Raw genomic sequence first — 15563 nt, 5'->3', positions numbered from 1 at the left:
AAAATGGGCTGGTGACAGATACGTCCTGATGTCCCACTGGTAGTCTGTCTCTGCAGCACTGCTGACTTGCCTTCATTTAGAAACTCATAACCCACCAAAATTAACTGCAACTAACAAATCTACAGAGCAAATGCTACTCAAACCCCTTTGGACCCCATAAAGGTTATCTCCACTTTACCTCCAGTTCTTCGTTCTTTTGAGAGACCAGACCTTGGTGCATAACGCCAATCCTCAGTCCTCTAAGGAGAGCCACAGACCCCAGATTTCTGCAGGGATGGGGCTTTAGCAGCTTCTCAGTCCTACCCACCTGGTCAATGGGCTGTTCAGTGTTTCCTCAGTCCCACTGTAGACGATTCTTCACCAAGGGATCCCCATGGTTGCAGCCTGTGACCCTGTGTGCCAGTAGGAACCCAGGTGTCTCAGCAAGCCATGCCTATTATCCCTTTGGAAACTTAACCCAGTTTTGGTAATTCCCATGTATTAAAAATGAATGAGGTTAAGTGAAAATAATGAAGTTTTAAATTGTAATGTATATGAAATTGTTTTAATCTACCTCTGGTTTTGAGTCTTTGGGGGTCTTTTGTTCAGCTTTGTATTAGAGATTGTCCTATAATCTTGTGTTTCCCAGAGCTGAGCTCTCTGGGAAAATGTGAACAATGCAATGCTCTGGATAAAAGTGCCGGAGCCAGCCCCACTGCAGCTGTTTCCACCTCAAAGGATTACTGTAATTTAGGAGAAGTATAATAGCACTAACATTAACTTCACTTCCCTCATATAATGCTAATGGACTGACTAGGAGTGAGAGTAAAAAAAAAAAGGTGTTGATGAATCTCTTGCATGTTGGACCCTTCACCTCTCAGTTATTGAATAGCTTCCAACACACAATGTCAACTCTTGGGGAAGGAGCACAATTTCTATTTAGAAATTGAACAGGGCAGAACAGTTTTGGATGGTTTTCATAGCTGGCAACTGGTCATAAACCCCCTCACCTATCTTTGGGTGTGATTGCAGGGAGCAAACCCCACATGGTGGTAGGTTAAGCCGGTGGGTGATGGGCCAAGAGCAACCATCCGACCCAGCCAGAACCCAGTGCCTCTGGGGGTTCTGGGGCTGCCAAGGAGGAGAAGCGTTGCACTTTGGCGCGGCCAGTCAAACTCCAGCAGGTGCCACACAGGCGGCTCCCGGCTCCCAGTGCCACCGGCAGGTCCCGGGTGCTCCCCGCCTGAGTCCTCACTCCGGCGGGACTCCCGAGGCGCTGAGGGAGCATCGCCCCGACCCCGCCGCGCGGCTGTGGGGAGGGGAAGGGAGATGCCCTGAGGGTCAGTGTGAGGGTGGGCCGGGACGGAGCCCGGGGGCTGGTGTGAGGGTGGGTCGGGAGAAGCCCCGGGGGATCGGGGTGAGGAGGGGTCAGAAGAAGCCCCGGCCCGGCCCGAGGATGGGTCAGGAAAAGCCCCAGCCCGGGTGAGGGCCGGCCGGGGGCAGTGCCGGAGGGAGCCGGGGAGGGGGCCGCGTCACATGAGCGCGTGTGGCCACAGCGGAAGGATACCTGCACTCTGACAACCCCTCCCGCCCCTCTCCTTTGGCCGTATCGCGGCGGAGACCACCGGCTCCTCCCAGCCCCGTCCCCAGCCCGTGCCCTCAGCGGGAGTGAGGGATAGCGGGGCAGAGGAAGGCGGGAGGGTGAGGGCGGGCGAGAGGCGGCGGCGATGGGCGGAGGAAGAAGCGCGGCAGGGAGGGACTATTTGAGGAGACCCTGGCAGGCTGCTGAGGTGCGGAGTGATCCCGGCGAGTGAGCGGCCCCGCGCTCAGGCCGAGGAGGGCGGCGGGCGCGCCGGGCGCCATCCCAGCGAGGGCTCAGCGCCTGCGCCGCTCCCGCCGCCGTGAGGGGAGCACCGGCGGCCGCCCCGCTTCACCGCCCGCCCGTGCCCCTGCCCCGGGGAGCTCGCCCCCAGCCATGGCCCAGATACTGCCCATTCGCTTCCAGGAGCACTTCCAGGTGAGCGCAGGAGGGCAGTGGAAAAGGCGCGGGGTCGCAGTCCCCGTCATATGCCTCACTCCGTCTCTAGGAGAGCGGGGGGCCGCGGCCTAGGCGGGCCGGGGGAGCGCTGAGGGCGGGGAGAGGGGGCCAGGCCGCGGGGGGACCTTCTCAGTCCCCTCCTTCTTTCCCTCCGGAGCGCGGCCGCCGTTTCGCCGGGCGCCGTGGGAAGGCGCGCGGGAACGAGCCCGCCCCCGGTGCGGACTCTGGGCTGCCGCTTCTGTTCGTCCATCCGTCCGTCCGTCCGTCCATCCTCCTGTCCCCGGAGCTGCGTCCCCGCGGCGTGCGGGGCGGCCGCGATTTGTGCAGAGTCACTCGTCGCCTGAGGGACCTCCCGCTCCGGGGAGGGGGCGGCGCCGCGCCGGAGCCGCGCTGCTCTCCCCGGGCACCGCGGGCGCTCCCCCGCCTCGGCTCGGGTGGACGCCGCAATCTTGCAGGCGGGTTGTGGTTTTTCTCTTTCCCCTAAACGACCATCAGCCTCTGGATCGCGAAGGTTCCTGGGAACCTCTTTTGTGCAGCTGTGAGGAAATTGGTGAGATGAGGTGCAAGAAACCATTTGGTCTTGGAAGCTGCACAGCCACTGTTCCTCCTTCCAAACATAACAATATTAAAAAATCCTCCCCCAAAATGACATGGTTCTGTTCTTAATATCCTGTGAAAACCATAATGCCAGCATTGGAAAAGATCCATAGCTAATGGACGCAGCACAGACAAACCCGTTTATGTGTTTCCTTGTGACCTGGTGGTGAGGGAGGTTTGTAAATGGAGTGAAAGAACAGCAGTCTCTGAACGTGCAGTTTGAGGCAGGAATTAAAGGAATGTGCTAAATGAATGAGAGAACAGGAAGTGGACTTGGCAAGTCATCCTTCTGTCGCTGTACCGCCCCTTTCTGTCAAATCAGGCATCCATTTCAAAATACGAACTAGGTATCACCCCCCAGTGTGGACTGCATGTAGCTCCGGGCATTTCAGTTTGGGCAATGGTTATGGCTGCTTCTCAGCTCCCTTTGGTATGTATTTTTTTGCTTAACTGGAAGAACTGTCCTGGTGACCCTAGAAGGAGCTCTAGCGAGGAAAAAACCCAGTAATTAGAGTGAATTCCAGAAGTATCTAATTTCTCTGTCCAAGGAAGGAGACACACCTGTGTCCTCTGAGTTTTCATGGGTTAGGAGAGTTTAACATGGTAAAGAATTCTACCACCCCCTCCCTGCCAGTGTCCACTGTAGCAGTGATTATAGTAACCTCAGATAGGTTCGTAAGAGCTGCAGAACAGCTGTCTGACTAAAAAACTTGGGATCAAAGTGATGGTGTTGTCAGACTCTTTTTACAGACTGTATAGTTCTTACCATTTAAAACTGGCAAGCATAACCAATCCTTCTGCTTGTGTTAGATCTATACAATAGCGATGAGAGGACATCACACTTAATATGCAAGAGGTGTCCTGTGCTGCTTTGCACATTAAATGACTGTTTCTGTGATTACCAGCGTTGTGTGTCTTGCAACACTGCCGATGTCAGCATTGTGCCACCTCAGGTTTGGGTGGGGGTGGACTGCCCACCTGCTTTTCAAGGGTTTTGTACTGAAGTCATACTCTATTTTTTGATCTTAAGCAATTTGATCTTATTGAAAAGGCTAAACCTGTGCTTGAGTTACTTTTTCTCAGCTTGAAAGCTGCATGGAGGAGCAGGGAGAACCCTGGGATGGCAATTGCTAACATGTAGGAACAAACTTCTTCAGCATTCACTCTTTCCTGCTTCTCCCCCAGACTGAGTGCAGGAGCCCTAAAGCAGTACTCTGCTAAAGTGAGACTGAGATCAGTAGTAGCTGGGAGTAGGCATGCAGTAGCTTCCTCATGCTGCTTCTGCAGTTGTCCCTACATGGTGGGATAAATAGGGAGGGAAAATGGAAGGAATGTAGGAACTCATAGTGTTTGCTCTGGCTGGATATCTGCAGTACAGTTATATCAGCTCTAACTCACTGTATGTTCTAAACTAAAATCAAGAGTCATGAATTAATGGTACATGGTGCTTGTTGTTGTCTGGTAGAGAATTTGTGAAAACATTAGACCTTCTCTTCATAATACTACACTGTCACACAGATTTAGCCTTATCAGATTAATCTCTCTCCCCCCCTCGCATTTCTTCCAAATAATTGTCTTGACTATGGTTAAGTTATATTTTAAATTAATATGGTAAATCAGTGGTGTTGCTTTATGATAAAGCCAAAAAAGTTACAATTCCATGTAATTGTGTGTTTCAGTGATCCCAAGTTGTAAGATCTTTCTGTGCCTTGATTCAATTTGTGTACTGTTCCTACCTGTAGCCTTTTTAATTAATACAGCTGTGAGTGGTTAGAATATCAGTTAGTGTTATAATTAATTCCAAATTCAGCCTGTTGCTGATGAAACATTATTTCCCTTAAGTTCAGGGAATAGTTCCCAAGATAGTTGTATGTACTTTACTAAGAGAAGGACTGAAGCATGCAGAAAGCGCTCTCCAGAGAAGCTAAACATAAATTGCAGTGCTAAATACTGAACTCATCTCTCCCACTCTCTCTTGCTGGAAGTGGATAAATGGTAATGTGAAGTGAAACAGTGATCTTGGTCCATGCAGAATTGGAGGAGTTCTAGGGATCAAGCAGACTGTTTACATTCTTTGTGCAGCTCATTTTGTCTTCTGTTGATCATCCTTCTGTAGTAGCTCCACGCCTGTGCAGGAGGAGTGACTGCCAGTCACGGGGCACATTAAATTTGAAGTTGTTACAGCTTGTGTGTTCAAGTCCTGTGTGAGCTGAAGGATAGAGAATAGTTGCACTGAAAAAAAGATATCCAGTCTTGATGTGGTAGAAGGAATTTTGTCTGGTTTTTTTAGCTCAATTTAATGCAATTTAACAGTTATTTTTAGATATTAACTCTGTCACTATGAGTCTTCACAAATTCATAAAGAACTTTCATCTTGCTCATTTTTTCTCCAGAGGATATTGGAGTTTAAGTTCCATAGCAAGGGAGGGGGCTAAGACAAGGACTTAGTTTTTGTCTGTCTGGTGACTGCCCAGCTGCAGCAGTGCAAACTATGCCAAGTCCTGCTGCAGTGTGTTACTCTTGCATACTACTTAAGCTAATGTGATTTAATCAGGTTCTGAACTCCAGCATTTCTGTTGGAGCAGTGAATTAGAAATTATTTGCCAGTTTGAACTCTTTCAAGGGAATTGTAGTTCTTTGAAGTGCAGTAAAAGACCAAATCCACTGGCAGATAGACTGTAAGCAGTACTACTGGAATCCAGTGTACAAAGTGTTCCTGATCTAAAATTAAACTTTTCCTTCACTTAGTCATTGCTTTTGTCTTAAAAACATCTCTTTGTGCCTCTCTGAGCTTTTTTCTCACTAGCAAAAATCTTTGCTTGTCTATGGGGAAAACTCTTGCTTAAGCAAGACCTCTGGTTCCAAGATTGGAGCTTTCATCCCTTCAGTGCCCAGACACATAGTTCTGCTGGCTGTTGAGTAACTAATACAGACTCTGAGCACAGCCAGCTACTGTGAGAAAACCTGTGTGCATGACACGCTCTCAGTGTGTAAGTGCTGGATATCTTGGTGCAGCACTGACAAGATAAAATATCCTGGTTTTAAGCATAAAGGATGTAGATTGATTTCCATCATTTTTGAGACAAAACCACTTTCTGTTGGGATAATCTGACTTGTCTTATTAAGAATTATTACCTGTTGTGCAATAGGCATGACTGAACTGGGTGGTTTTCATAAGTTTGCTTTGGCTGGATATGTGCATTTAAGCACTCAGGAGATTTGCAGGCTGTGACTTTTTAGATTTGTATTCAAAAGGTAGGGCTAAATATTATGACTTGATTCAGCTATTCAGTGATGAAGAGCCTAAATTTGCTCATTTAAAAGTGCCCTGCATATGGTAGTAATAACTCATTTGTGTAGGGAGTAACTATCACTTGAGATGAAAGCCTAACTGCAGGTGCAGCCCAGACCAGTGGTCTTGCATGTTTTAGGTCTTACATACTTCCTTGGTGTCCCTCAGCTGTCAAATTGGAAACTATAGCAGGAGATGAGGTGAGGGTGAGCAGTTGAGTAGAAATGTTCAGCAGTTATATGTACATCCTTACTGGGGATGATTAGAGCTTTATGTAGTCACTTGAGTAAGAGTTATGGGAAATTATTACTGCATTTTTAGTTAGTATTATGTTTAAAAAGATGTGTGCTTACAGAGCTTTTAGCAGGCAGTTTTTATTTGCGTGCATACAGCCTCTGTCCAAGCCTTACTCTTTTTTTAATGGCCTTAGAAACAATAGTGGATCGCCTCTAACAAGCATTTATACTAGAATTATGTGTCATGAAGCTGAAATGGGATACTTACACTAAACTCTGGAGAGATACTAAATTCACAGAGTTCTGACTCTGGCATTTAACTGGTGGTAGGTCCCAGTTACTGGAGTGTCAGTATTAGACAGGCTTAATTATTTCCCATTAGAGAAACAGACTTAGTTTGAAGACTAGAGGTATCAGTATCTGAGTTGGCCTGTGCTGGCTCAGTCTGGATCACTGCACTCCACAGTAAGGGAAATGCATTAGAAAGCTCAGTATTTCATAGAACTCTTGTGTAAAAGACATCTTGACTTAATTTCTTAGCAAATGGTACAATACTGGTAAAGAACAGGGAAAGACTAAATATCAAATTAATAATGGTCTTTCATCCTGAATATCTTTGTGTCTTCATTCATGTTGAGAAACAAATAATACATCTTAGTTTAATCTTTACCATGTCAGTAAGTTCTCAATATCCATAAAATTCTTGAAGGTCTTACGGTATCTAATCTACTCTGTAGTAATACTGGCTATTTATGAAGCAAAATCTTTGTTTATCTGGTTCATTCAGCCTGATAGTAAAAACTGTTCTGTGCTGTTTGTGTAGCTAATGGGTGTTAGGGCAGGAGAAGTATTAGGCTGTTACTTGTAGAACAGAATCTTACCCTTTCCCCTACAGCAAGGCTTGCTGTAACCTACATGGGGATGCTTGGTAGGGCTTAACTGGATTACCCAAAAGTAAGGTGTGGGTGAAATCATGGAAATTATGGTAAATGGAATAATGGAAGTCATAGTAAATACCTCTGGAATGACTGTGTAGTACTGAATCTTTATTTTCAGAAGAAAACAACCTTAGAGAGGCTACTGATTGCCTAAGAAGCATAATAAAACCCAAAAATTTAGTAGTTGTTAAAAGTCCTGTTGTTCACTCCTTTATGAAAATAAACTGAAAATTGTTAATTAATATATATAAACCCCAGTAATGACCTGTAGCATTTTCACCTGATGCCTTTTAAGATACATTGCTAAATAAGTATGCTTACTACCTCCTGTAATAAAGTTACACTAATTTTTTTCTTGAGGAAGTGGGGGAAAGTGCTTTACAACAACGTTGTTCAGATCATCGTGGAAGATTTGTCCCATCGAAGGTAAAAGTGATGCTGGCTGGTGTCTTTTGTTTGATGGGGGAGGGATTCTGCTCCTATTCTTCTGTACAGTCAATAAGGAATATGCCTCTTACAGTGCCTCACATATCTCAGGAGGATACTACCACTCCCCTAATAGTAGGAACAGTCTTCAGTATTTTCGGGCTGCTAAACTGTGAAGTGTTGTCGTCATTGAATGGGGCTTGTAGTATTCACATGACCATCCTTTAGGGAGTACTGGCATTTAGCCTTTAAAAGATGTGACAGGTTTCCCTAGTAATATCGATGGCAGTGATACTCGAGCAGAATTTAGCATTACCTTTTCTGAAGCCTTTGCTAGATTTTATAATGGGTTAAAGCAGGAAATTTTAATACCAGAGTGTGATGCAAAATCATACTTGTCTTAGTGAAGATACCCAAAACATTTTCTTCAATAGGGACCAGTCTTTGAAGTGAATAATGGTGGGCTTAAAGATGAACTTAAGGAAATGCCTCAAGGTTCTCACTTTGCAAAATGAGTGACCAGGGGCTGTCTCTTGAAGAGTAGGTCAAATTGAAGCACACTAATTGAGAAGAGACCTTGAAAAAACTGTTTCTGCTTCAATACTCTGGGAATACATCTGAATTTGGATTAATTAAATCAAGTTAGGAACTTAGCTGTGCTGCAGTTAAATCTCTTGACTACTCTTATGACTCTTAGTGGACTATACTCTGTTGGCAGATGGACTCAGAACATGCTCAGCATCAAAGTGCTTAAGTGCCAAATACGTGAGTGTGTAATCTGTGACATTGTGTGGACATTGGCTGGTGTAGAGCAAGAGCAGTGGAATTAAGAGCTCTATTAAGAGCCATCTGTTGTTGAAGGTCACAGAAGTTGATGGAGCTACAACTTGCATGTTTATTGTGTGCTAAAACATTGTGTGTTACATATGAAAGGTACACGAGTTGTCTTGGTATGAGAACTTCTTTCCTTACCAACACAGAAGCCTGTAATAGCCACCTACCAGGCAGATTTGTTTTCAAAACTCTGGGTGCAAGCATGATCTGATGACCTTGTGCCTAAACTTTGATTCTCTTTTGGAGTGAATGGCACTTGCTGAAGTTTACTGTTGTGTATTAAGGATTTACCCCTGAAGTGAGGTGTAAGCTGAATGGCTCTCAGTTCTGCTGAGAAACACTTATGGGAATGAGCAAATGTCTTTTTATGCATTCATACATTTGACTTACATTACTGAAACTTGAGTCTGTTGAGATTAGCAATTACTGAGCTGAATAGCTCTTCATTAGCTGAACAGAAAACAAACAGTTCCTGAGGCATTCTTGGGCACAGTCCCGACACATCACACGTAAAGGTATCTCTGTTACATACCCATTTTATGATTTAGTGAGTAGCATTACAGAAGCTCTAGCGGGCCATGATCAGCCAGCTCAAACACACTAAAACAGTGTTTGTCGTGGGACTTTTTGCCCAAGGGATTTAGTCTATTGTGTGAAGCTTCTGGTGTATCAAAGAAGCGTAATGACTAAGTGATTGCTGGTGGTATATTCTATCCTGTCTCCTTGAGGGCAGTAGTTTTTCACTTGCAGTGCACTGAAAAGCAGTATAGGTTAATCCTTTGAGAAGCTTCAGTGAAGCTGATGCAGTTCCTGTGCTTGAAAATTATCGCTTTGGGGTATAAAGCAGGTGCTCAGGCTTGTCACAGTTACTGTTATATAAAATGCAGCTTACAGATGTACCAAACCAGGCTGTGCTACGTAGGTAGGTCTGATTTACTGTGGACCAGTGGAATAGTAATGTTTGTTCACTGCCACCTCCTCCTGTTAACTGAAATTGAGAGTGAATGGAAATAAAAGTTAATACATAAGGATGAAAATTATATATATATACATAGCTGTCTTTAGGGGAGTCTGTTTGGCAGCTCAAAATTACTCCAGGTTACATTTAGAGTAACTACTTTGTTTTTACTATTATAAAAATAAAAAAACTTGTGCTGGTTGAGCACAAGTTATGTTTTTAGAGCTGGACGTACAGCTGGAAGGGGCCTGCATCACAACCCCTGCCTTTGTTGTTGAGCCTAATGGCATGGCATCTTGGGTAAGGTGAGATTAAATGATTGTTTATTTTAGCACATCTTTCTTACCTTTCACTGGTAAGAATTAGGTATTCTGTGAAGTAAGATGAACAAATCCACTTTGTAGGACAATTGAGACCTGCTGTGTAGACTTCCTTCTACACTATTGCTAGGAGTGGACGTAAGAGGCAGAATGACGATGTTCAGCATCACTGGGTAGTACAGAAAGAATCAATTACCCTTAAGTTTTGAACATCAAATTTACCAGCCGTGCTAAAGCTGAAATAGTGGTGCTATTGCTGATGTAGTCTTATCACATTACTAGAACCAGGTTAAGTAATAAATGCGTAAGTTAAAATTCCTTTTAGTTTGCATCAATAATACAATTTCAGAATGTCTTTAGGACCTGAATACTGACAATTCTTTACCTGTGGAACAAAGAGACCCAGAAGATAAATCAGAGTTTAGTAGTGTACGCTCTAGTCAGGGAAACTTTTCATTTTTACATTTCCTTCTGGAGGAGATTTTAGACATAGGGGCTTGAGTTAGACCTTCAACATGGGAAGGATAATAAAGTACTCTTTTTTTTGTCTTTCTAGCTCCAAAATTTGGGCATTAATCCAGCAAACATTGGATTCAGCACCCTGACAATGGAATCTGACAAGTTCATCTGCATAAGGGAGAAAGTAGGGGAGCAGGCACAAGTAGTGATAATTGACATGAGTGATCCAACAACACCCATCAGACGTCCAATTTCTGCAGAAAGTGCCATCATGAATCCAGCCTCTAAAGTAATAGCACTAAAAGGTGAGTAACCCTTTATGATTGCAATATGAAAACTACTGTTTAGCTGTACTACTTATTAGTGCTTCTAAACTTTATGTAAACTTTCTAAGAAGAATGTGTATGAGGATAAGAATTCTCGCCTGAACTTGCATGCTGTATTTTTGGTAGTAGATCTTTCAGTAATCTCTGGATGATTTGCCTCCAAGTGGGTGTGAGATGCTTGGACCTGGCACTGCAGCCTCCTAGCCTCACTGAGGACCAGGTCAGCATTTGGTATACTTTCCTTTTAAACAGGTATTGTAAACATAATGGACACTTGTATAAATGAATAGGAGTGTAAAGCCATATTTTCTGCCCTGTCCTGGCCCTTTCTTGTAGCTCTGAAGTTTTTACTAGATAATGACAAAAATGTCATAAGGATGGCCAGTAAGTGTAAAAGTCTGAACATAACAAACATGTTAAATTTGACAGTCATGAGGTCTTGCAGCTAGAAGACCTCTGCTTACTGCTACCTGTGGTGTTGTTACTGCCTTTAAGTAGCAATCTGAGCTTAAAGAAGTAATTTTTAATTCATTTCTGGCTCTTTTCTCAAATGACCAACAACTGGTATTTAATCTCAATAACTGTTACTGACTATGTACTTTTCTTCCTGCATCTTATCTAAACAGATGGTGAGTGAACTTTGTCCTGACATTGTATGTTTGGTAGTACAGAATGGTCCCATCTCATAAAAAGTTCTGAACTTTAAGGTAGCCATTTGGTGGTTGACTTCATGGCCAGGTGGGGGAATCTTAATCCTCAACTGGTATTACAGTGATCATGTTCTCCATTGGCTTGTTTCTAACCATTTGGCTGTTTTGACTATTGACTGTACCAAGTGAAGGAGGAGAGAGTGCTTTTAATGTTTGTGTGTATATGTGATGGAAGTACAGTTGATAGACAAAATGAAGTTGCAATATTTTTATGAGAGACCTGCTAGCATGTCCTGTGTGCTATTCATTTCTGCCTAAGTGTGTTTTTTATTGTGAAAAATCATGGTGAAATTTCTTGGGGGTCCAAGAAACTGTCCTCAGAACTGATGCAAAACCTGTAACTTCTTTGATGTCAGGCTAATACTGACATTAGATGAGAACTAAAGTGAATATTTGACTTCAGCTGATCTGTGATTCAGCTGAGGTAGTTATGCATCTTGCAAAGAACTGCCTTACCCTGGCTATGGGTAAAGGTAATAATGAAAAAAATTCACATCTGTTAAGAGTTTACTGTCCTTTATCTTGGACCCCCTTTAAACAAACTTTATTGGCAAGGAAAGGGCCTTCTCTACACTAGCAGAGCTTTGTCTACCTCTTAAAAGGAAACTACATAATCAGGTTTGAAAGCTAACATACTAACTAAATGGATTATCATCAGCTTCAAAGAATATAGCTTTATTCTTGCCAGTTAAGACTTGCTCAAAAGGAGTATTGTTCTGTCCATTCAGAGTGAACAATTCTGTCCTCTGAACCAATAAGGTTGAGTTAATGATGTTACATTGACATGCAAAGTTGTGTTGTCAAGTGTTGCAAACTTCATGATCTCTTCTATAAATAATCTAGTGATCAGAAGGTTGGGTAGAAAAGAGGGTTGATAGAGTTACCTAACCAATGTCCGTGATAACCTGAAGACATGGTTTAAGTCAGTCTGTCACTCAAGACTTTTCCCTGCTGATCAAGTGAGGCTTCAATAGTCAAAATGGTTACGCCTTGTGACTCAGTGTGCCATGATGGGGAGTTGCTCGTAATCCCAGGATTATTGAGCAATAAATGTAGAAACCCACCCTCAGAAAAAGAAATGAAATACTTCTTGATTTTAACTGACATACAGTATGCACAATTTCATTTCTGGATTGCATGTGGCATTCTCCTGCCATACCAAGATTTATGTATTGTCCTTGTGTTCTTGGTCCTCTTGCACTGCTCTGTACTGGTAGTGCTCAGCAGTGGGTATAAGTGGAGAATGCAGCATTCGAGGGTGCTTCCATTCTTTGTGTAATGGAGAAATGTCATGCTCCAGTCAACTGTAATGTAAGTTCTTGTGCAGATGTTCAAAAAATCAAATCTGCTTACTTGATTGCACCTGTATAGTCTAAATAGATTCTCCAGTTTGGTAGTTTGATCAGAAAACCTTAAGTCTTTTTGTCTCGAATCTTGGCCTAATAAGGTGTTCAAGTAGACATAAGATGCAAATGCACACAAATTATTGTCCAAGAGTAAATATGCTGTTTCTGGCTGTCAGTTTACAGGCCTGGGCTTACTGCATCTGTCTAACACAGTAAGTGCATGTGCAGAGCAAAGTGTTGATTAGCAGCTCTTGGTCCCAGGGAAGCTAGCAAGCTCTCCTAGGATGTTGTTGATCAAGTTTACAGTTGTCAATGCTGTTAAACCAGGCAGCAAATGCTTCATGTGATAGCTCTTAAGTCTTGTGTTGTCTCTTGACACTGTATTAAACTAACATGATCAATTTATGTATAAATTATGCTAAAACATTATAAAGCAGTTCAAGATACGTATTAACTTGGGATTAGTAACTCCTGAATACCTTGGCCAGCAGCCTTTACCTATCAGTGAATGTCTCTCAGTTTGGCAGACACAAGTGCTACTAGCAGGAAGCACTTCTGAAATGGGAATAGAAATAATGGCATTACAAGCCAGTACTCCAGCAGTCTGAGTGGGTGTCTTGTGATCAGAAAAGAATATTCCTGGTGCTGAGTTGTCTCATCTGCAGTAAAATAAAACATCACTTCGATTTCATGAAAGGAATGGATTCCCTTATTCTTTATGGTTTGGTTCAGTTAGCATTGGTTTTAAGACTACCTAGCAGGGTAGGGCTTCTGGTTGTCTAAAAGGACTACTAAAATCAAGCCTAAACCTGCACTGTAGTTTCCTAAATAATGAAGAAGTAATCTTAACTGGACCTAAAGCTCCGAACCTTCCTATAGTCTTTCTGAACTTTTGACTGTCCTCTTCTGTAGGTACTTGTTGCACAAAGCCCATCTAGTTCATTGTGCAGTTCATCCAACAGGAAAACAAAATGGAAGCTGTAATCTTTGGCTGTCTGAAGCCAAAGTCTTATGCTGTTTGACTCAGTCCAGGTCATCTACAGCAGCTACTAAATTGACATAAACTGGAGCCATTCTTTCTTTTAGTTATACTGAAGGACATCTACTATGCATCTGTAACTTGGCATACCAGTGCTGCCAACTGGCAGCACAAGAGTTTACACAAGCTCTGTAGCTTAGACTGTCTTTTTACTACAGCTTATAGTAAATGGAAGTGTCTGTGCTTGTCAGTTGTTGGAATGTCTGTGTGAGTGTCCGTAAGGAGATTTTTTGATTTTGGGATGGTACTAGTGTTGGGGGTGGAGAGGGGATTCTGTGTAAGAGTCAAGTGTCAAAGGAGACTGAGATGTGACAGGACACTAACCCTGTCTTTAACACCACTGGAACAGTGGGTTAAACTGGGTACTTGTAAATGGGCAAACTACAGGATGGCCACCGTGGTAATTGATCTGTGATGTTTCTTGGATTTTGTCACACTAGCTGGGAAAACACTTCAGATCTTTAACATTGAGATGAAAAGTAAAATGAAAGCCCATACAATGGCAGAGGAAGTGATCTTCTGGAAATGGATATCTGTGAATACAGTTGCCTTGGTGACAGAGACAGCAGTGTACCACTGGAGCATGGAGGGAGAATCACAACCCCAAAAGATGTTTGATAGACATGCTAGTCTTGCAGGCTGCCAAATCATCAATTACAGAACAGATGAACACCAAAAATGGCTGCTGCTGATAGGAATTTCAGCACAGGTAAGTTCTCTGGCAGCAATATTATGAAGATAACATATTATGAAGATAATTGGGAGAGCCCTGGCCCCACTTCACTTAATAGCTGCTGTAGTTTAACTTTGATTTCTGTAAATAAAAAATTCAAAACTATCTTTTGTCTAGAAATAGCCTGACTTCTAGTTCAGCTTAAGTGTTAGAGGAGGGGATGAGAGGCATTTGCTGCTTTTTAGTTTACTGTCCCAAGGGTCTTGCTACAAACATTTTAAATATTACCTCTAAAAGCTGACCTTTCTTTTTTCTAGCAAAATCGTGTGGTTGGTGCAATGCAGCTGTATTCAGTTGATAGAAAAGTCTCCCAACCTATAGAAGGCCATGCAGCAGCTTTTGCAGAATTTAAAATAGAGGGAAATGCCAAACCTTCTACCCTCTTTTGTTTTGCTGTGAGGAGTCCTGCAGGAGGCAAGGTAAAGTCTGCAGCTATGTTCCTGAAGTGCCATAGGTAGGTTGTTTGCATCAAACTGAACGTGGAATTCAGTAGCATTGAATATGCTACAACTGCTGAGCAGTCTGTGCAGGGCTGAGGTAACACCACAGTAAATGCCTTGGCCTTTCCAGTCTTGTCCTCCAAAACTGATGAATTGACAAGTGTGGTTCAAAATGTCTTGAATAGGAATAGTCACTTTCATAAAAAGTGGGTGTTTTGGTTTTTTTTATTCTTCTCCCAGGTTTTAATTTGTTGGGTTCCAGCAAATTTAACATTCCAAATATGTGGAGCACAGCTCCCCAGACTGTTGGCCAAATTGACTTCAGCAGCATATCTGAGGAAAGGAACTTCTTTGATGTGGCTGTACTTGCAGGCAATCTTATGGCATGAACTCTTTTCTTCCTAGCTGCACATAATTGAAGTAGGTCAGCCAGCTACTGGAAATCAGCCATTTGTAAAGAAAGCTGTTGATGTGTTTTTCCCACCTGAGGCACAGACAGACTTTCCTGTGGCAATGCAGGTAAATGTTTGACACCTTCCCCCCCCCCCCACCCCCCCCCCCAAGAAAAAAAATGAGCTTTATAGCCTGGCAAGGAGCTGACATCTGTTGCAAAGAATGTTTTCTATCATGCTTTGCTGTCATTCTTCCTAGTTCTGGGAGGGATGTTAGTAGGCTTGTGGGAGGTAGCATGGACATGAAAATAGTGACTTAAATATATAGACTGCTTCTGTATTTAAAAAAGCCCCAACAAAACTTCTACAAGAAGAACCCAAACCAATGAAACAGACCCCAAAGAAACCCCTTGGGAGTGTCTTCAGCGAGAATGTTTCCAACATCACTTTGGCTATTCAGCTTCCTACTCATGTTCCAAGTTCTAGATAAGAATATTAGC

The 15563-nt window shown here is 43.3% G+C and overlaps 1 protein-coding gene across 4 annotated transcripts in view; it reads left to right on the top strand.

Annotated features, from left to right (window-relative positions):
* Positions 1-1746: 1746 nt before the first annotated feature.
* Positions 1747-15563, top strand: part of CLTCL1 (clathrin heavy chain like 1) — a 34081-nt gene continuing 20264 nt past the window's right edge. For 2 of the 4 annotated variants that reach the window (XM_077787162.2, XM_021549926.4), the window contains exons 1-5: positions 1785-1996; positions 10175-10382; positions 13939-14207; positions 14489-14650; positions 15077-15190. In XM_077787162.2, coding sequence (XP_077643288.2) covers positions 1955-1996; positions 10175-10382; positions 13939-14207; positions 14489-14650; positions 15077-15190 — 795 coding nt within the window. In that variant the 5' untranslated portion in view covers positions 1785-1954. Of the gene's footprint in view, positions 1997-10174; positions 10383-10912; positions 11033-13938; positions 14208-14488; positions 14651-15076; positions 15191-15563 lie in introns of those variants that run through there. The other 2 variants (XM_021549928.4, XM_077787163.2) reach the window with 2 other exon arrangements.

This window comes from Lonchura striata, chromosome 15 (assembly GCF_050655825.1).
Source record: "Lonchura striata isolate lonStrDom1 chromosome 15, ASM5065582v1, whole genome shotgun sequence".
NCBI lineage: Eukaryota > Metazoa > Chordata > Aves > Passeriformes > Estrildidae > Lonchura > Lonchura striata.
The sequence above is the reverse complement of the archived record's forward strand: the minus strand, read 5'-3'. Positions and strand labels throughout refer to the sequence as shown.